The 23372-nt window shown below is 44.1% G+C and overlaps 1 protein-coding gene across 1 annotated transcript in view; it reads right to left on the reverse strand.

Moving 5' to 3' along the window:
- The window catches only part of LOC112256790 (protein Daple), a 102683-nt gene that overhangs the window by 36105 nt on the left and 43206 nt on the right, over positions 1 to 23372 (reverse strand). The window contains exons 4-6 of the mRNA XM_024430294.2: positions 10056 to 10125; positions 3545 to 3603; positions 1923 to 2006 (exon numbers count right to left, since the gene is read on the reverse strand). Of these exons, the coding sequence (XP_024286062.1) occupies positions 1923 to 2006; positions 3545 to 3603; positions 10056 to 10125 (213 nt within the window). The remainder of the gene's footprint in view (positions 1 to 1922; positions 2007 to 3544; positions 3604 to 10055; positions 10126 to 23372) is intronic.

Here is a 23372-nt window from a genome sequence, read left to right on the forward strand (position 1 = left end):
AGACGCGCATACATAAATGTGAGAAAAAGATTCACTATAAAAAAAGTGGACTGACATGCATGAACATCTGTGTCTAAATGTCAATGGGACACTGTTGGAGAGTAGGCCTAGGATTAATACCTTTGTGTCTTTACTTTACTAGATATATTTGACAGCGACCGTGCACATAAATCAACATTTCTGTAAATGTGCAAGATGCCTAATTTTAATCTGTATTTTCAAGCGTACAGTGGGGCAAAAAAGTATTTAGTCAGCCACCAATTGTGCAAGTTCTCCCACTTAAAAATTCCCACTTGTTCTCCCACTTGTAATTTTCATCATAAGTACACTTCAACTATGACAGTCAAAATCACATTGTAGGATTTTTAATGAATTTATTTGCAAATTATGGTGGTAAATAAGTATTTGGTCACCTACAAACAAGCAAGATTTCTGGCTCTCACAGACCTGTAACTTCTTCTTTAAGAGGCTCCTCTGTCCTCCACTTGTTACCTGCATTAATGGCACCTGTTTGAACTTGTTATCAGTATAAAAGACACCTGTCCACAACCTCAAACAGTCACACTCCAAACTCCACTATGGCCAAGACCAAAGAGCTGTCAAAGGACACCAGAAACAAAATTGTAGACCTGCACCAGGCTGGGAAGACTGAATCTGCAATAGGTAAGCAGCTTGGTTTGAAGAAATCAACTGTGGGAGCAATTATTAGGAAATGGAAGACATACAAATCCACTGATAATCTCCCTCAATCTGGGGCCCCACGCAAGATCTCACCCCGTGGGTCAAAATGATCACAAGAACAGTGAGCAAAAATCCCAGAACCACACGGGGGGACCTAGTGAATGACCTGCAGAGAGCTGGGACCAAAGTAACAAAGCCTACCATCAGTAACACACTACGCCGCCAGGGACTCAAATCCTGCAGTGCCAGACATGACCCCCTGCTTAACCCAGTACATGTCCATTCCTGTCTGAAGTTTGCTAGAGAGCATTTGGATGATCCAGAAGAAGATTGGGAGAATGTCATATGGTCAGATGAAACCAAAATATAACTTTTTGGTAAAAACTCAACTCGTCGTGTTTGGAGGACAAAGAATGCTGAGTTGCATCCAAAGAACACCATACCTACTGTGAAGCATGGGGGTGGAAACATCATGCTTTGGGGCTGTTTTTCTGCAAAGGGACCAGGACGACTGATCCGTGTAAAGGAAAGAATTAATGGGGCCATGTATCGTGAGATTTTGAGTGAAAACCTTCTTCCATCAGCAAGGGCATTGAAGATGAAACGTGGCTGGGTCTTTCAGCATGACAATGATCCCAAACACACCGCCCGGGCAACGAAGGAGTGGCTTCGTAAGAAGCATTTCAAGGTCCTGGAGTGGCCTAGCCAGTCTCCAGATCTCAACCCCATAGAAAATCTTTGGAGGGAGTTAAAAGTCCATGTTGCCCAGCAACAGCCCCAAAACATCACTGCTCTAGAGGAGATCTGCATGGAGGAATGGGCCAAAATACCAGCAACAGTGTGTGAAAACCTTGTGAAGACTTACAGAAAACGTTTGACCTCTGTCATTGCCAACAAAGGGTATATAACAAAGTATTGAGATAAACTTTTGTTATTGACCAAATACTTATTTTCCAACATAATTTGCAAATAAATTAATAAAAAATCCTACAATGTGATTTTCTGATTATTTTTTCTCATTTTGTCTGTCATAGTTGAAGTGTACCTATGATGAAAATTACAGGCCTCTCATCTTTTTAAGTGGGAGAACTTGCACAATTGGTGGCTGACTAAATACTTTTTTGCCCCACTGTATCTGAAGATAATGTGAGAAAAATAATCACTATAAAAAAGGAATTGCTGATGCGCATGAACATGTGTGCCTGCTTTGACGTGAACACACCTACACCTGTACTACTCACCTCTTGAATGTGGGAGACGATGGCTGCCTGCCTCTCAATATCGAGCAGTTTGATCTTCTCAATTATCTCTTCTTTCCTCTCACACTGCAGAGAGAAACAATGACAGACACTTCTATTAGATATCTATAGGTACTATAAACTATCAGAAACATATTCTGATTTAGACTTGGTTATCCCATTCTCTACGGAACACAAAGACTGGGTGTGTGAATGGTCATAATTACATATAAGCCAGATGAAAAGGTTTAAATCGTGTAGAAATACTGTATAGAGTAACGTGGAGAACCTGAGGCAGCACGTGTCTAATTGTCAGCTTAGGGCTTGTTGTTGGACTCAGGTCATTTTCATTCAATGGATAGAAAAAAAACAGGGTTAGTGCAATTACAAGATGCATAGATAACACATTGACCCTTCGATTGTGGTTTAAATCCCATCCATTTTATCACCAAAGCCCCATATACTACCCACCACTGTGACCTGTATGCTCTCGTTAGCTGGCCCTCACTACATATCCGTCGCCATACCCACTGGCTCCAGGTCATCTATAAGTCTTTGCTAGGTAAAGCCCCGCCTTAGCTCACTGGTCACCATAGCAACATCCACCCGTAGCACGTGCTCCAGCAGGTATATTGCACTGGTCATCCCCAAAGCCAACACTTCCTTTGGCTGCCTTTCCTTCCAGTTCTCTGCTGCCAATGACTGGAACGAATTGCAAAAATCTCTGAAGCTGGAGTCTTATATCAACCTCTTACTAACTTTAAGCATCAGCTGTCAGAGCAGCTTTCCGATCACTGTACCTGTACACAGCCAATCTGTAAATGGCACACCCGACTACCTCATCCCCATATTATTACTTACCCTCTTGCTCTTCTTCACCCCAGTATCTCTACGTGCACATCATCTGCACATCCCTCCAGTATTAATGCTCAATTGTAATTATTTGTGCCTGTAGGGCCTATTTATTGCCTACCTCCCTACATTTGCACACACTGTACATAGATTTTTCTATTTTTCTTTTCTTGTGTGTTATTGACTGTACATTTGTTTATGTGTAACTCTGTGTTTTTGTTTTTGTCACACTGCTTTATCTTGGCCAGTTCCCAGTTGTGAATGAGAACTTGTTCTCAATTGGCCAACCTGGTTAAATAAAGGTGAAATAAATAAAAAATTGGACTTACATAATGCATTCCATCTATGCCCGACATTGACATTTTTTGATTGTATCATGATTAGAAAAAAATGACTGAGGACATTTCATCAACTATTCAAATTGAGCGAGAGGCCTGGGGATTGGGAGGGAAAGAAAACAATAGCCTCTGGTGCCGGCACGGGTGGGTGGTCCCTGTCCTGCACCATTTAACCATTTATATCTCAGCCTCTGCCATGCTCTGTGGTTTTGGTGCTACATTGGACATGTCGATTTCAAAGAGAAATTCATCTCAAACATTTGAGGGCCATATTGAGCTTGCCAGAGGACTGTGCCAGGTGGGTGGGCTTTGCATTTTGTCAGACTATTGCATTGCACCAGACAAGCTCAATCAAGGACATCTGAAGTATTTGAAAGAATTGGAATACTATTTGAGTCCAGATCTGCCCGTCTCAATTAGTGTGTATTGTGTTACCTGCACAGCACAGCCTAGGATCAACAGCAGCAGTCTCTTCACCTCTTCCATGCTCTTGCCTGTTGAAGAGAAAGATTAAGACATAACTGATTAAAACCACATTTTCTTTTAGCAGATTGATTTTGAGCTCAGATTCGATTTTGGTTTAAATCCCACAGGTAGGCAACAAATCCCAAATGACAGCTTTCTGGGTCTCTCCCATCCCCCAGTTCTTACACTAATGGGCTGAAGGATCTCTCTCATCCCTGTTGGTTTGGAGCAATCAGTCAGTGGGTCCACTTCCACTTCCACTTCCAGTTCTTACACTAATGGGCTGAAGGATCTCTCCCATCCCTGTTGGTTTGGTTAGGAGCAATCAGTCAGTGGGTCCACTTCCACTTCCACTTCCGGCGCCGACAGAGACGGCCGCCTCGCTTTGCGTTCCTAGGAAACTATGCGTCCACTTCCGGCGCCGACAGAGATGGCCGCCTCGCTTCGCGTTCCTAGGAAACTATGCAGTTTTTTGTTTTTTTACGTGTTATTTCTTACACTAGTACCCCAGGTCATCTTAGGTTTCATTACATACAGCCGAGAAGAACTACTGAATATAAGATCAGCGTCAACTCACCATCAGTACGACCAAGAATATGTTTTTCGCGATGCGGATCCTGTGTTCAGCCTTACAACCAGTGTAACGGAGTGGATCACATGCAGCGACCAAAAAAAAAAAACGACTCAGAAAAAGAGGGAAACGAAGCGGTCTTCTGGTCAGACTCCGGAGACGGGCACACCGTGCACCACTCCCTAGCATTCTTCTTGCCAATGTCCAGTCTCTTGACAACAAGGTTGATGAAATCCGAGCAAGGGTAGCATTCCAGAGGGACATCAGAGACTGTAACGTTCTCTGCTTCACGGAAACATGGCTAACTGGAGAGACGCAATCCGAAGCGGTGCAGCCAGCGGGTTTCTCCACGCATCGCGCCGACAGAAACAAACATCTTTCTGGTAAGAAGACGGGCGGGGGCGTATGCCTTATGGCCAACGTGACATGGTGTGATGAAAGATGTTTCGTATTGCGTCAGACAACAACATTGACGAATACGCTGATACGGTGTGCGAGATCATTAGAACGTGCGTTGAAGATGTCGTTCCCATAGCAACGATTAAAACATTCCCTAACCAGAAACCGTGGATTGATGGCAGCATTCGTGTGAAACTGAAGGCACGAACCACTGCTTTTAATCAGGGCAAGGTGTCTGGTAACATGACTGAATACAAACAGTGCAGCTATTCCCTCCGCAAGGCTATCAAACAAGCTAAGCGCCAGTACAGAGACAAAGTAGAATCTCAATTCAACGGCTCAGACACAAGAGGCATGTGGCAGGGTCTACAGTCAATCACGGACTACAGGAAGAAACCCAGCCCAGTCACGGACCAGGATGTCTTGCTCCCAGGCAGACTAAATAACTTTTTGCCCGCTTTGAGGACAATACAGTGCCACTGACACGGCCTGCAACAGAAACATGCGGTCTCTCCTTCACTGCAGCCGAAGTGAGTAAGACATTTAAACGTGTTAACCCTCGCAAGGCTGCAGGCCCAGACGGCATCCCCAGCCGCGCCCTCAGAGCATGCGCAGACCAGCTGGCCGGTGTGTTTACGGACATATTCAATCAATCCCTATACCAGTCTGCTGTTCCCACATGCTTCAAGAGGGCCACCATTGTTCCTGTTCCCAAGAAAGCTAAGGTAACTGAGCTAAACGACTACCGCCCCGTAGCACTCACATCCGTCATCATGAAGTGCTTTGAGAGACTAGTCAAGGACCATATCACCTCCACCCTACCTGACACCCTTGACCCACTCCAATTTGCTTACCGCCCAAATAGGTCCACAGACGATGCAATCTCAACCACACTGCACACTGCCCTAACCCATCTGGACAAGAGGAATACCTATGTGAGAATGCTGTTCATCGACTACAGCTCGGCATTCAACACCATAGTACCCTCCAAGCTCGTCATCAAGCTCGAGACCCTGGGTCTCGACCCCGCCCTGTGCAACTGGGTACTGGACTTCCTGACGGGCCGCCCCCAGGTGGTGAGGGTAGGCAACAACATCTCCTCCCCGCTGATCCTCAACACTGGGGCCCCACAAGGGTGCGTTCTGAGCCCTCTCCTGTACTCCCTGTTCACCCACGACTGCGTGGCCATGCACGCCTCCAACTCAATCATCAAGTTTGCGGACGACACAACAGTGGTAGGCTTGATTACCAACAACGACGAGAAGGCCTACAGGGAGGAGGTGAGGGCCCTCGGAGTGTGGTGTCAGGAAAATAACCTCACACTCAACGTCAACAAAACTAAGGAGATGATTGTGGACTTCAGGAAACAGCAGAGGGAACACCCCCCATCCACATCGATGGAACAGTAGTGGAGAGGGTAGCAAGTTTTAAGTTCCTCGGCATACACATCACAGACAAACTGAATTGGTCCACTCACACAGACAGCATCGTGAGGAAGGCGCAGCAGCGCCTCTTCAACCTCAGGAGGCTGAAGAAATTCGGCTTGTCACCAAAAGCACTCACAAACTTCTACAGATGCACAATCGAGAGCATCCTGGCGGGCTGTATCACCGCCTGGTATGGCAACTGCACCGCCCTCAACCGTAAGGCTCTCCAGAGGGTAGTGAGGTCTGCACAACGCATCACCGGGGGCAAACTACCTGCCCTCCAGGACACCTACACCACCCGATGCTACAGGAAGGCCATAAAGATCATCAAGGACATCAACCACCCGAGCCACTGCCTGTTCACCCCGCTGTCATCCAGAAGGCGAGGTCAGTACAGGTGCATCAAAGCTGGGACCGAGAGACTGAAAAACAGCTTCTATCTCAAGGCCATCAGACTGTTAAACAGCCACCACTAACATTGAGTGGCTACTGCCAACACACTGTCAATGACACTGACTCTACTCCAGCCACTTTAATCATGGGAATTGATGGGAAATTATGTAAATATATCACTAGCCACTTTAAACAATGCTACCTTATATAATGTTACTTACCCTACATTGTTCATCTCATATGCATACGTTGATACTGTACTCTATATCATCGACTGCATCCTTATGTAATACATGTATCACTAGCCACTTTAACTATGCCACTTGGTTTACATACTTATCTCATATGTATATACTGTACTCGATATCATCTACTGTATCTTGCCTATGCTGCTCTGTACCATCACTCATTCATATATCCTTATGTACATATTCTTTATCCCCTTACACTGTGTATAAGACAGTAGTTTTTTTGGAATTGTTAGTTAGATTACTTGTTCGTTATTACTGCATTGTCGGAACTAGAAGCACAAGCATTTCGCTACACTCGCATTAACATCTGCTAACCATGTGTATGTGACAAATAAAATTTGATTTGATTTGATTTGGGTCAATCATTAAATCAGCCTCAGCTCAGGGTTATGTTTGGGTGTTTTTGTGGATGTAGCAAGCCTTTATGTTTGAAGTTTCAAGTTAAGTTCACAAGTACAGTGAAATTCCTTTAATGCAAGCTCCAACCCAACAAAGCAGTCATCAATATAGCAAAAAAAATACCAAGGTAGAACAAAAACACAGAGGATATAAAAAGAAGTACAGGAAAAAGTAAGACACTATACACAGGGTCAGTTCCAATACCATACTTACAATGTGCAGGGATACTGTTGTTTAAAGTTTGCCACAAGCCACCTGGGAGACACACCAAACATGTGGAAGAAGGTGCTCTGGTCAGATGAAACCAAAATTGAACTTTTTGGCAAAAATGCAAAACGTTATGTTTGGCGTAAAAGCAACACAGCGCATCACCCTGAAAACACCATCCCCATTGTCAAACATGGTGGTGGCAGCATCATGGTTTGGGCCTGCTTTTCGTCAGCAGGGACAGGGAAGATGGTTAAAATTGATGGGAAGATGGATGGAGCCAAATACAGGACCATTCTGGAAGAAAACCTGATGGAGTCTGCAAAAGACCTGAGACTGGGACAGAGATTTGTCTTCCAACAAGACAATGATCCAAAACATAAAGCAAAATCTACAATGGAATGGTTCAAAAATAAACATATCCAGGTGTTAGAATGGCCAAGTCAAAGTCCAGACCTGAATCCAATCGAGAATCTGTGGAAAGAACTGAAAACTGCTGTTCACAAATGCTCTCCATCCAACCTCACTGAGCTCGAGCTGTTTTGCAAGAAGGAATGGGAAAAGATTTCAGTCTCTCGATGTGCAAAACTGATAGAGACATACCCCAAGCGACTTACAGCTGTAATCGCAGCAAAAGGTGGCGCTACAAAGTATTAACTTAAAGGGGCTGAATAATTTTGCACGCCCAATTTTTCAGTTTTTGATTTGTTAAAAATGTTTGAAATATCCAATAAATGTCGTTCCACTTCATGATTGTGTCCCACTTGTTGTTGATTCTTCACAAAAAAATACAGTTTTATATCTTTATGTTTGAAGCCTGAAATGTGGCAAAAGGTCGCAAAGTTCAAGGGGGCCGAATACTTTCGCAAGGCACTGTATATATTTTTAAAGATACATATGATTTACAAAAGTCTTTACTGCTTCATTTTGTACAAGGTTTGTATGGGATCAGCTGTGTGTGTGTGTCCCCTTGCCTGGAGGGAACTCCTAAAAAGCCTGATCAGAACTCTGGGGGAAAGGGCAACAAGGTTACCATGGAGACCATGTCTGAGACCCAGCCCTGCCCTTATTCCATTGAGACCAACTAAAAAGACAAGCAAGGTATACACATAGGCAGGCAGTGGTGTCGCACTGAGAGGAGCTTTTCACTGTTTCTACAATCTACACTGCACATGGGAACTACACTGAACACGGGAACTCATTGAAAAGCTAACTTCCAAAGGCCATTCCATACAAACATAACACAACACATCCATCCACAAACAATAATATGAACACATACCCTATTAAGCACTATTCAGATTAAGTTCACATACCAAGGCTGGCTTACAGCAAAAGCCTCCCAACAACCCCAACACTCCCATTCGTAGATCACTATTGTTCTTGACTGCTAAACACATTTTCATATAAGGGCCAATCAAAGGCCTAGATCTAGTTCAATTGGCACCCGGTAGGAAAATAAAATCTGCCAAATCTGTCCTGATAAAAAAAAAAAGTTACTTTTGTGTTTGACAAACAGTTGCAGGAAACATGCAAAACAAGCATGTGCGTGGCAGGGTAGCAGCCCAACCCATGAAAGGCCTAGCCACTGGGAGGAGAAGGCACAACAGTTTGTCTGGCGGTGAAGCTGAACACTTCAAACATGAGAATGAGCCAATTTAAGATGGCATCATCCTGGAGATATTTTATCTCTTGCCAGCACAGTCACAAATGCCATGGAAATAACTTGTCTGGTGATCCTTTTATTAATTCATGCATAGAGTACAGCACTGTCCTGCATTAATTATACTGAACATAAATATAAATGCAACATATAAAGTGTTGGTCCCATGTTTCACGAGTTGAAATAAAAGATCCCAGATTTTTTCCATACGCACAAAAAGCTTATTTAGCTCAAATTTTGGGCACAAGTTGTTTACATCCCTGTAAGTGAACATTTCTCCTTTGTCAAGTTGAGTGGGCGTGCAATTGGCATACTGACTGCAGGAATGTCCACCAGAGCTGTTGCCAGATAATTTAATGTTAATTTCTCTATCATGAGCCACCTCCAATGTCGTTTTAGAGAATTTGTGAGTACATCCAACCGGCCTCACAACCGCAGACAATCTGTAACCACGCCCACCCCGGACCTCCACATCCGGATTCTTCATCTGTAGGATCGCCTGAGACCAGTCATCCTGACAGCTGATGAAACTAAGGAGTATTTCTCTCTGTAATAATGCTCCTTTGTGGGGAAAAACTCATTCTGATTGGCTGGGCCTGGCTCCCCAGTGGGTGGACCTGGCTCCGAAGTGAGTGGGCCTATGCCTTCCCTTAAGTATACAGTATGCAGTGCCTATGTCTTGAGGACAGCGGGCCTCTGTATCTTCCCTCTCCTCACCCACTATATCAGGTCTGACCCTCTCCATAGCCCCAAACATACAGCTAGCCATATCAGGTGTGACCCTGAGAGGTTGTCGACACCAGGCCGGAGGCCCCACACACTCAGCACTCTCCATGGTTTGATTAGCCTCCTACATGCAGACAGACAGGCTGCAGGTTTCCAATGGGCCTTTTCCTGCCTTTCCCACTTCCTGACTGACCCCAGAAAAGGGCCACAACATGTGCATCCTTCCCACCCAACAGAGAACATGCCCTGATACAGTTCAGTAGATGAACTGGCCTGCGATGACAAGGGGATATGTAAGGTAGGTTTTTAACAACTTGTTAGTATGTAGGGGACAATGTAAGCACATGTTGTGAATCTTGCACTAGCTAGCTAGTCAACTGGATTGAGGTGTAGCTACCTGAGACTAGTTGTGCGTTTGGGAAAAAGAGACTGAGCACCACAGTACCTGAGAGGGGGTCCTTAGCCATGGTCAGCACATTAGGCAGGGTCATCAGGATGAGCTGCTGGAGACTGTCCTGAAATCAAAGAGGAGAACATAAGAGGTTAACTAACAGAAGTACCAGAGGCATGAAACAATAGCAGCAGACGTCCTGTGTGCCAGCCTACTTGCCACCATGCACCAAAGCCCCAGCCTCCAGCCAGAACAGAACAGGAATCTTCCACTAGCGTGAATATGGAGGACGAGGTCACTTAAAAACAATCTTGATGGAAATTAGCCCGTTTTCAGCTGGTGGAGAACGTTTGGAGATGAGGGGAGTTCACACAGCAAACAATGCAGTGCCCAGCTGTAACCCTCTCCTCGTGACAAAAGATTGTTATTGTAGCCTAGTGTTCAGCCAAACACATTCACAGAGACCTTTTGGTAAGTTGACTGAGAACACATTCTCATTTATAGCAATGACCTAGGGAATAGTTACAGGGGAGAGGAGAGGAGATGAATGAGCTGGGGATGATTAGGTGGCCATGATGGTATGAAGGCCAGATTGGGAATTTAGCCAGGACACCGGGGTTAACATCCCCTCTTACGATAAGTGCCATGGGATCTTTACGAGACGTGTTTCTACCATCATGTGCATTAGTAGCACAATTTCTAACTTATTTGCATTCGTTGTTACTTACACTTATATGTTGACTTCTCCATTGATGTTGTTTTTAAGTTCTCGCAGACTTTTCGGAGGTACAATTGTCGCAAATTTAATTTGGGGAAATTTCAGGCCCCGGAGTGAACATAATTATACACTAGCAAAGCTGACTAAAAATGAGGGCTGAGGGTGAGAACTGACACCAAATCAGCAGTACCTAGTCACAGAAGTTGGCCTATGACATCACTCCTTTTCTTTCCCTCCTTTCCCCTCCAGACTCTGGAGGAATTAGATCTGAAAGACCTTGGGTAGAATCAAAGGGGCTGCCCCCCCCCCCCCTTCAAGAGAAGAGAGGGGCCTCCTGTATAGAGGGGCTGGGTGGTGTTGTGATGACCACACTCCCTCCCTCCCTGCTATTCCAGCAGACCCTTGGCAGAGGACCTGGCCTAGCTACAGCTCTATTGTTAGGTGAAAACTGTTGAACATTCCATTTGTTACCCTTGTCATCATGAGAAGCCTCGAAAACAAAAACCTTCTCCATTTCAAATGCTCTGGACTAGAAACCAGGACCTAGAAACCAAGCGCAGAACAAAGCGGTCTAACTAGAGGTAGACCGATTATGATTTTTCGACGGCGATACCGATTATTGGAGGACCAAAAAAAAGCTGATACCGATTAGTTTGGACGATATATAGATATGTGTGTAATAATTACAATTACAACAATAATGAATGAACTATGAACACTTATTTTAACGTAATATAATACATAAATAAAATCTATTTATTCTGAAATAAATAATGAAACATGTTCAATTTGGTTTAAATAATGCAAAAACACAGTGTTGGAGAAGAAAGTAAAAGTGCAATATGTGCCATGTAAAAAACCTAACGTTTAAGTTCCTTTCTCAGAACATGAGAACATATGAAAGCTGGTGGTTCCTTTTAACATGAGTCTTCAATATTCCCAGTGAAGAAGTTTTAGGTTGTAGTTATTATAGGACCATTTCTCTCTATACCATTTGTATTTCATAGACCTTTGACGATTGGATGTTTTTATAGGCATTATAGTATTGCCAGTCTAATCTTGGGAGTTGATAGGCTTGAAGTCATAAACAGCACTGTGGGGGTCAAGCATTGTGAAGAGCTGCTGGCAAACGCAGGAAAGTGCTGTTTGAATGAATGCTTACGAGCCTGCTGCTGCCTACCCCCTCTCTGTCAGACTGCTCTATCAAATATCAAATCGTAGACTTAATTATAATATAATAAAAACACACAGAAATACGAGCCTTAGGTCATTAATATGGTTAAATCCAGAAACGTTCATTTAGAAAACAAAATGTTTATTCTTTCAGTGAAATACGGAAGCGTTCTGTATTTTATCTAACGGGTAGCATCCCTAAGTCTAAATATTGCTGTTACATTGCACAACCTTCAATGTTACGTCATAATTGTGTAAAATTCGGGCAAATTAATTATGGTCTTTGTTAGGAAGAAATGGTCTTCACACAGTTCGCAACGAGCCAGGTGACACAAACTGCTGCATATACCGACTGCTTACACTGAACGCAAGAGAAGTGACACAATTTCAGGCACCGCATTGATTATATGCAACGCAGGACAAGCTAGTTAAACTGGTAATATCATCAACCATGTGTACTGTAGTTAACTAGTGATTATGTTTAGATTAATTGTTTTTTATAAGATAAGTTTAATGCTAGCTTGCAACTTACCATGGCTCCTTGCTGCAGGCACTCGCGTAACAGGTGGTCAACCTGCCACGCAGTCTCCTCGTGGATTGCAATATAATCGGCATCCAAAAATGCAGATTAACGATTGTTATGAAAACTTGAAATCAGCCATTCGGATTAATCAGTCGACCTCTAGGTCTAACTGTATGCTAGAGTTCTCATTTTACACTAATAGCACCTTAGAGATGTCATGAGAATAAAAAGACAGGTGTGACTTTCCTTAGCTAAGGTTACATGGTTGTTGTGAAAATCTGGGTCTGGGTGCATATTTGGAGATTTAACAATAACTTTTTCAATAGTTAAGGCCTACAACATTACATCTTAATAGTAAGTATACATAACAGCCAAATCAACTGAGTGAGCCTGTTACGAACAGACGCTTGGGTTGAGGGGGGTGTTCACAGTAAATAAACATGGTACATCTGGACTGGATCCTCTGATTCAGAGGGGTTGGGTTAAATGCGGAAGACATTTCAGTTGAAGGCATTCAGTTGTACAATTGACTAGGTATCCCCCTTTCCTATGGCCATAAAACATAACGACTAACTGTCTGACTAGAGGACCTCATACGTCTGTTACACCTCATCAATACTCCAACTCGGTTTATGTCACACAGTCCTTTTTTTATAAAACACCTTTTAATCGAATGGTACTTTAATTGAATGGTACTTAACTAAATCATTTTAGGGAAGCAACAACAATGTCCAATTACCAGCTCTTTGTCATGTGGCTAGCACTGGGGCTTTGTGGAGGTGTTAAAGGGTGTTACAGGCTTCATGTTTCAGTGGACAGGTGATCGTAGAGAGGAACATGAGGGGGAATGACAGCTCTGATACAGGCTGCTTATCAGTTTACCCTCTGGAGGACAAGCCAGTGAGGACTAGCCAACACCTGAAGTAGTTGCAGGTGTTGGCTATGATGCATATCTAAATATACGGAACAAAAATATAAAATGCAAATAAAATAAAGATAAGACCGAATTGTGTTTACATCCCTGTTAGTGAGCATTTCTCCTTTGCCAAGATAATCCATCCACCTGACAGATGTGGCATAATGAAGTTCAACAGCATCATTACACAGGTGCACCTTGTGCTGGGGACAATAAAAAGCTACACTAAAATGTGCTGTTTTGTCACACAACCCAATGCCACAAAAATATCAAGTTGAGGGAGTGTGCAACTGGCATGCTGACTGCAGGAATGTCCACTAGAGCTGTTGCCAGAGAATTGAATGCTCATTTCTCTACCATAAGCCGCTTCCTCCAACATCATTTAATAGAATTTGGCAGTACTTCCAACCAACCACGCCAGTCCAGGACCTCCACATCCAGCTTCTTCACCTGCTGAAGGGGGACGACGACTCATTCTGATTTGCTGGGCCTGGCTCCGATGTGGGTGGGCCTGTGTCCTCCCAAGCCCACCCTTGCCTGTGCTCCTGCCCAGTCATTTGAAGTCAATAGATTAGGGCATCATTTATTTATTTGGCTTGACTGATGTCCTTCTATGAACTGTAAAATCTTTGAAATTGTTGCATGCGTTTGTATTTTTGTTCAGTATAGTTCTTCCCTAACTCTCTCCCTGTTTACATCCAAAATGGAACCCAGGCACTGGTCAAAAGCAGTGGACTATAAAGCAAATAGGGTGTCATTTGGGAAGCACTCTCTTTGCCTGGTCAACTCCTGCAGTCAGCCAGTCCCAACCATCAGCATAATAGGAGAAACCAAACCAGAGTAAATTAAACTTGACAGCAGCCTGGCAGATGATGCCTCTAAGGCTATAAGTAACCAAAGAGCACATCTCCATTTTGTTTCTCCAGTACTGACTGGCTCATTAGGCACCAAACTGAAAAAACAAGGAGGGGGAAAAACCCACATTTTCATTTTATTGTTTAAAATCTTTTGCTATGGTGGACCTAACTGAACATGACCCTGTGGTATTAGCCATGTTAGTAGAAAACAACATTCTAACTGCCTGAGACACACTACCCTAGTAAAACTGACTATCCTTCCGATCCTCGACTTCGGCGATGTCATCTACAAAATGGCTTCCAACACTCTACTCAGCAAACTGGATGCAGTCTATCACAGTGCCATCCGTTTTGTCACTAAAGCACCTTATACCACCCACCACTGCGACCTGTATGCTCTAGTCGGCTGGCCCTCATTACATATTCGTCGCCAGACCCACTGGCTCCAGGTCATCCACAAGTCCATGCTAGGTAAAGCTCCACCTTATCTCAGTTCACTGGTCACGATGGCAACACCCACCCATAGCACGCGCTCCAGCAGGTGTATCTCACTGATCATCCCTAAAGCCAACACCTCATTTGGCCGCCTTTCGTTCCAGTACTCTGCTGCCTGTGACTGGAACGAATTGCAAAAATCGCTGAAGTTGGAGACTTTTATCTCCCTCACCAACTTCAAACATCAGCTATCTGAGCAGCTAACCGATCGCTGCTGCTGTACATAGTCTATTGGTAAATAGCCCACCCATTTTCACCTACCTCATCCCCATACTGTTTTTATTTATTTACTTGCTCTTTTGCACACCAATATCTCTACCTGTACATGACCATCTGATCATTTATCACTCCAGTGTTAATCTGCAAAATTGTAATTATTCGCCTACCTCCTCATGCCTTTTGCACACATTGTATATAGACTCCCCCCTTTGTTTTCTACTGTGTTATTGACTTGTTAATTGTTTATTCCATGTGTAACTCTGTGTTGTCTGCTCACACTGCTATGCTTTATCTTGGCCAGGTCGCAGTTGCAAATGAGAACTTGTTCTCAACTGGCCTACCTGGTTAAATAAAGGTGAAATAAAAAATAAAATAAAACTAATACACTAACAAAAAGAGGTCAATTTTACATTATTGATGAATTTCAGCCTTCAGGTAAGGTCATGTTCAGGTACAAGAGTCACATCTCTCCTATTCTATCCACTTTTCCATTACCCACCTAACATTGACACAAATATGTTCTTTGCTGACCTCATACCATCGTGTGTGATGCAGTAGGTAGGAACGTCCCTTGACAACAGCCATTTCCACTCTCAAATCTACCCTTGATTAAACAGGGAAGTGGGAAGGGGAAACAAATTACTATCAGCAGCAGCAGCTCATTAACAATCTGGAAACATCGTTGGGAGGAATGGCTACTGTTAGGTCAGAAGGTCAAAGTAAGACCTCACTGGCAAGAAATGTTGGACATTTTCCTTTGATGTCAGGGTCCATTTCCTCTTCCTCTGTTGCTATGCAGAACACTGCAATCTAGGAAACCCATAGAAATGAATTTTTATTTGGTTTGCCAGACCTCTAGCTTGATGTTTTTTGGTGAGAGATAAGTCTGTTCACATTAAGCTCAGAGAGAAGCTGTAGACCACAGGGTACTACCTACACTATATAAAGCGGTACATTCTGAGAGACGGAGGATTGGGAATAACTGCCTGTGAAGATATACTGTACAGAAAACAGACAGAACAGAGGAGACAGAGACATGGAGGAAAGACAAAGAAGCTAAAATAAGAAGCAACATAGCTATTATATTTCTCATTCAACAATGGATTGAACAAATGATCAAGCTTGTTGACAGAGTGAGTAAATATGCTACCTATATCCTGGTAACCAAAATGGGTGTTTAGGAGAGCCAATGAACCATACAGACATCTGACACACCAATCATCAGGTTTCGTTCCATTCCGTCACATCAAATCAAATTTTATTGGTCACATACACATGGTTAATAGATGTTAATGCGAGTATAGCGAAATGCTTCTGCTTTTAGTTCCGACAGTGCAGTAATATCTAACAACTCCCCAACAGCTACCTAATACACACAAATCTAAAAGGGGTGAATGAGAATATGTATATGTAAGGAAACACATGAGCGATGGCCAAGCGGCAAGGTGCAATAGATGTTATAAAATAGTATATACACGTGAAATGAGTAATGTAAGATATATAAACATTATTATAGTGGTATTATTTAGAGGGAACTGAATAAAGAAGCTTTTTTTCAATCTCTCGGTCTCAGCATTGATGTACCTGTACTGACCTCACCTTCTGGACGATAGCGGTGTGAACAGGCAGTGGCTCGGTGGTTGATGTCCTTGATCTTTTTGGCCTTCCTGTGACATCGAGTGCTGTAGGTGTCATGGAGGGCAGGTAGTTTGCCCCCGGTGATGCGTTGTGCAGACCGCACCACCATGCGGTAGAGCCATGCGGTTGAGGGCTGTGCAGTTGCCGTACAGGCTGTGACACAGCCCAACAGGATGCTCTCGATTGTGCATCTGTAAAAGTTTGTCAGGGTTTTGACAAGCCACATTTCTTCAGCCTCCTCTTCACCACACTGCCTGTGTGGATGGACAATTTCAGTTTGTCTGTGATGTGTAAGCCAAGGAACTTAACTTTACACCTTCTCCACTGCTGTCCCTTCGATATGGATAGGGGGGTGCTCCCTCTGCTGTTTTCTGAAGTCCACGGTCATCTCCTTTGTTTTGTTGACGTTGAGTGCGAGGTTGTTTTCCTGACACCACACTCCGAGTTCCCTCACCTCCTCCCTGTAGGATGTCTTGTCGTTGTTGGTGATCAAGCCCACTACTGTTGTGTCATCTGCAAACTTGATGATTGACTTGGAGGCGTGCATGGCCACGCAGTCGTGGGTGAACAGGGAGTACAGGAGGGGGCTGAGCACGCACCCTTGTGGGGCCCCAGTGTTGAGGGTCAGCGAAGTGGAGATGTTTCCTACCTTCACCACCTGGGGGCGGTCCGTCAAAGTCCAAGATCCAGTTGCACAGAGCCGGGTTGAGACCCAGAGCCTCCAGCTTGATGATGAGCTTGGAGGGTACTATGGTGTTGAATGCTGAGCTGTAGTCATTGAGGGTGCAGTTGCACCCCTAAAAACATTTCTCATAAGAAACTAGCTCCCTGGTACACAGAAAATACCCGATCTCTGAAGCAAGCTTCCAGAAAATTGGAACGGAAATGGCGCCACACCAAACTGGAAGTCTTCCGACTAGCTTGGAAAGACAGTACTGTGCAGTATCGAAGAGCCCTTACTGCTGCACGATCATCCTATTTTTCCAACTTAATTGAGGAAAATAAGAACAATCCGAAATTCCTTTTTGATACTGTCGCAAAGCTAACTAAAAAGCAGCATTCCCCAAGAGAGGATGGCTTTCACTTCAGCAGTAATAAATTCATGAACTTCTTTGAGGAAAAGATCATGATTATTAGAATGCAAATTACGGACTCCTCTTTAAATCTGCGTATTCCTTCAAAGCTCAGTTGTCCTGAGTCTGCACAACTCTGCCAGGACCTAGGATCAAGAGAGACGCTCAAGTGTTTTAGTACTATATCTCTTGACACAATGATGAAAATAATCATGGCCTCTAAACCTTCAAGCTGCATACTGGACCTTATTCCAACTAAACTACTGAAAGAGCTGCTTCCTGTGCTTGGCCCTCCTATGTTGAACATAATAAACGGCTCTCTAGCCACCGGATGTGTACCAAACTCACTAAAAGTGCCAGTAATAGAGCCTCTCTTGAAAAAGCCAAACCTTGACCCAGAAAATATAAAAAACTAAATCGGCCTATATCGAATCTTCCATTCCTCTCAAAACTTTTAGAAAAGGCTGTTGCGCAACAACTCACTGCCTTCCTGAAGACAAACAATGTATACGAAATGCTTCAGTCTGGTTTTAGACCCCATCATAGCACTGAGACTGCACTTGTGACTGCACTTGTGGTAAATGACCTTTTAATGGCATCAGACCGAGGCTCTGCATCTGTCCTCGTGCTCCTAGACCTTAGTGCTGCTTTTGATACCATCGATCACCACATTCTTTTGGAGAGATTGGAAACCCAAATTGGTCTACACGGACAAGTTCTGGCCTGGTTTAGATCTTATCTGTCGGAAAGATATCAGTTTGTCTCTGTGAATGGTTTGTCCTCTGACAAATCAACTGTAAATTTTGGTGTTCCTCAAGGTTCCATTTTAGGACCACTATAGTTTTCACTATATATTTTACCTCTTGGGGATGTCATTCAAACACATAATGTTAACTTTCACTGCTATGCGGATGACACACAGCTGTACATTTCAATGAAACATGGTGAAGCCCCAAAATTGCCCTCGCTAGAAGCATGTGTTTCAGACATAAGGAAGTGGATGGCTGCAAACTTTCTACTTTTAAACTCGGACAAAACAGAGATGCTTGTTCTAGGTCCCAAGAAACAAAGAGATTTTCTTTTGAATCTGACAATTAATCTTAATGGTTGTACAGTTGTCTCAAATAAAACTGTGAAGGACCTCGGCGTTACTCTGGACCCTGATCTCTCTTTTGAAGAACATATCAAGACTGTTTCAAGGACAGCTTTTTTCCATCTACGTAACATTGCAAAAATCAGAAACTTTGTCCAAAAATGCAGAAAAATTAATCCATGCTTTTGTCACTTCTAGGTTAGACTACTGCAATGCTCTACTTTCCGTCTACCTGGATAAAGCACTAAATAAACTTCAGTTAGTGCTAAATACGGCTGCTAGAATCTTGACTAGAACCAAAAAATTGGATCATATTACTCCAGTGCTAGCCTCCCTACACTGGCTTCCTGTCAAGGCATGTGCTGATTTCAAGGTTTTACTGCTAACCTACAAAGCATTACATGGGCTTGCTCCTACCGATCTCTCTGATTTGGTCCTGCCGTACATACCTACACGTACGCTACGGTCACAACACGCAGGCCTCCTAATTGTCCCTAGAATTTCTAAGCAAACAGCTGGAGGCAGGGCTTTCTCTTATAGAGCTCCATTTTTATGGAATGGTCTGCCTATCCATGTGAGAGACGCAAACTCGGTCTCAACCTTTAAGTCTTTACTGAAAACTCATCTCTTCAGTGGGTCATATTATTGAGTGTAGTCTGGCCCAGGAGTGTGAAGGTGAACGGAAAGGCTCTGGAGCAACGAACCGCCCTTGCTGTCTCTGCCTGGCCGGTTCCCCTCTTTCCACTGGGATTCTCTGCCTCTAACCCTATTACAGGGGCTGAGTCACTGGCTTACTAGGGCTCTTTCATACCGTCCCTAGGAGGGGTGCGTCACTTCAGTGGGTTGAGTCACTGATGTGATCTTCCTGTCTGGGTTGGCGCCCCCCCTTGGGTTGTGCCGTGGCGGAAATCTTTGTGGGCTATACTCGGCCTGGTCTCAGGATGGTAAATTGGTGGTTGAAGATATCCTTCTAGTGGTGTGGGGGCTGTGCTTTGGCAAAGTGGGTGGGGTTATATCCTTCCTGTTTGGCCCTGTCCGGGGGTGTCATCGGGTGGGGCCACAGTGTCTCCTGACCCCTCCTGTCTCAGCCTCCAGTATTTTTGCTGCAGTAGTTTGTATCGGTGGGCTAGGGTCAGTTTGTTATATCTGGAGTACTTCTCCTGTCCTATCCAGTGTCCTGTGTGAATTTAAGTATGCTCTCTCTAATTCTCTCTTTCTTTCTCTCTCTCGGAGGACCTGAGCCCTAGGACCATGCCTCAGGACTACCTGACATGATGACTCCTTGCTGTCCCCAGTCCACCTGGCCGTGCTGCTGCTCCAGTTTCAACTGTTCTGCCTGTGATTATTATTATTTGACCATGCTGGTCATTTGTGAACATTTGAACATCTTGGCCATGTTCTGTTATAATCTCCACCTGGCACAGCCAGAAGAGGACTGGCCACCCCACATAGCCTGGTTCCTCTCTAGGTTTCTTCCTAGGTTTTGGCCTTTCTAGGGAGTTTTTCCTACCCACCGTGCTTCTACACCTGCATTGCTTGCTGTTTGGGGTTTTAGGCTGGGTTTCTGTACAGCACTTTGAGATATCAGCTGATGTACGAAGGGCTATATAAATAAATTTGACTTGATTTGATTGAACAGCATTCTTACACAGGTATTCCTTTTATCCAGATTGGATAGGGCAGTGTGCAGTGTGATGGCGAATGCGTCATCTGTGGACCTGTTGGGGCGGTATGCAAATTGAAGTGGGTCTAGGGTGGCCGGTAAGGGGGAGGTGATATCATCCTTGACTAGTCTCAAAGCACTTCATGACGACAGAGGTGAATGCTACAGAGCTGTAGTCATTTGGTTCAGTTAGCTTTGCCTTCTTGGGTACAGAAACAATGGTAGCCATCTTAAAGCGGGGACAGCAGACTGGGATAGGGAGCGATTGACTATGCCTGTAAACACACCAGCCAGCTGGTTTGCACATGCTCTGAGGACGCAGCTAGGGATGCCATCTGGGCCAGCAGCCTAGCAAGGGTGAACACGTTTAAATGTTCAACTCCCGTCGGCCACAGAGGAGGTGGGGGGTGGCAGTCATTGTCAGCAAGCCGTGACGGGGGCACTGTATTCTCCTCAAAGTGGGCTACGGTGGTGTTTAGTTTGTCTGGAAGCGTGATGTCCGTGTTCGTGACGGGGCTGTTTTTATTTTTGTAGTCCGTAACAGCCCCGTTACCCTGCCACGTCTACAGTTAACTAATATGTCTCTTTTCTGTGTTAAAGACATCTTTATGTGGCCATCATAAACTAAGAGGAGTGTTTTACTAGCTGAAGATGTATTGACATGTGTCTATATAGTACTGCTGGCCAAGTCTTCCCAGCTTCTCAGGCACATGACATCAAACACAAGGCTGACTGGGCGGTTCACCACACTTCTCTTTGTAACCAATTAATCTATAGTCATTCATAAATAAGTGTCAAAAGTTTATTTTTGGCCGTCAGCCATATTTCAAAGCCCAGACTGCATATTGGCCTCTTGCCCAAGAACTGTTGCAAGGACACCACAGCTGACAAAGAACACGACTGAAGCAATGTCTGAGACCCCATAAATAACACTGTGTGTGTGTGATCCCTCAGAGACAATACACCAACCACTAGGCCTATTAACTCTCCATTCAGTGTGAATGCAACAGCATGTTGAAAGATGCATTGAAAGAATGCCAAGAGTGTGCAAAGCTGTTATCAAGGCAATTTAATTTAATTTAATCTAATCTTTATTTAACTAGGCAAGACAGCTAAGAACAAATTCTTATTTACAATGACGGCCTACCCTGGCCATGCCCTAACCCGGACAATGCCGGGCCAATTGTGCGTCGCCCTATGGGGCTCCCAATCACGCAAAGGGTGGCTACATTGAAGAACATAAAATAAAATATATTTATTTGCTTAACACTTTTTTGGTTACTACATGATTCTGTATGTGTTATTACATAGCTTTGAAGTCTTCACTATTATTTTACAATGTAGAAAATGGTAAAAATAAAGAAAAGCCATTGAATGAGTAGGTGTGTTCAAACTTTTGACGAGTACTGTATATGCATCTTAGCTCTAACTGCAGGACTCAGAAACCACTGAAATGAGCCAGGGTGTACAGAATGTTCAATACGATATGATTTCCCACAGTCAAAGTCCTGGAATAAGAGCTAAAATGCTAATAGTTGTTTAAACCTGAGAATTCTAAAATAGTTTTGAAGAATAAAAATGTAATTACAAAGTCTTTGCATTGGTATTCAGCTCCCTGAATCAATCTACACTGAACAAAAATATAAATGCAACAATTTAAAAGATGTGAGTTACAGTTCATAAGGAAATTAGTCAATTGAAATAAATGAGGGATTTCACATGACTGCGAACACATATGCATCTGTTGGTCACAGATACACACCCCAAAGGTAGGGGCGTGGAAAAGAAAACCAGTCATTATCTGGTGTGACCACCACTTGCCTCATGTAGCACAACATCTCCTTCACATAGAGTTGATCAGGCTGTTGATTGTGGCCTGTGGAATGTTGTCCCACTCCTCTTTAATGGCTGTGCGAAGTTGCTGGATATTGGCAGGAAGAGGAACACGCTGCCGTACGCGTCGATCCAGAGCATCCCAAACGGGCTAAATGGGTGAAATGTCTGGTGAGTATGCAGGCCATAGAAGGAACTGGGCCATTTCAACGTTCAGGAATTGTGAACAGATCCTTGCAACATGGGGCTGTGCATTTTCATGCTGAAACTTGAGGTGATGACGGCGGATGAATGGCATGACTATGGGCCTCAGGACCTTGTCACAGTATCTCTGTGCATTCTAATTGCTATCGATAAAATGCATTCACGTTGGTTGTCCATCCATGCCTGCCCATACCATAATCCCACCTCCACCATGGGACACTGTTCACAACTTTCACATCAGCAAACCGCTCGCCTACACGATGCCATTCACGCTGTCTGCCCGGTACAGTTGAAACCGGGATTCATCAGTGAAGAGCAGACGTGGCCATCAAAGGTGAGAATATGCCCACTGAAATCGGTTGCAGAACTGCAGTCAGGTCAAGACCCTGGTGAGGACGACGCGCACGCAGACAAGGTTCCCTGAGACGGTTTCTGACAGTTTGTGCAGAAATTCTTTGGTTGTGCAATCCCACAGTTTCATCAGCTGTCCAGCTGCCTGGTCTCAGACAATCCTGCAGGTGAAGAGGCCAGATGTGGAGGCCCTAGGCTGGTGTGGTTACACATGGTCTGCGGTTGTAAGGCCAGTTCTCTAAAACGACATTGGAGGCAGCTTATGGTAGAGAAATGAACATTATGTTATCTGGCAACAGCTCTGGTGGACATTCCTGAAGTCTGCATGCCAATTGCACGCAGACTCACTCAACTCACTCACTCAACTCACTCAACTTCAGGCATTGTGTTGTGACAAAACTGCACATTTTAGAGTGGCCTTTTATTGTCCCCAGCAAAAGGAGCTCCCATGTAATGATCGTGCTGTTTAGTCAGCTTCTTGATGCACAGCATAATTATTAACTTGACCATGCTTAAAACCTTTGGGATAGGGGGCAGCATTTTCACTTTTGGATGAATAGCGTGCCCAGAGTGAACTGCCTCCTACACTGTCCCAGATGCTAATATATGCAAATT

Source organism: Oncorhynchus tshawytscha, linkage group LG08, assembly GCF_018296145.1.
Source record: "Oncorhynchus tshawytscha isolate Ot180627B linkage group LG08, Otsh_v2.0, whole genome shotgun sequence".
Taxonomy (NCBI): domain Eukaryota; kingdom Metazoa; phylum Chordata; class Actinopteri; order Salmoniformes; family Salmonidae; genus Oncorhynchus; species Oncorhynchus tshawytscha.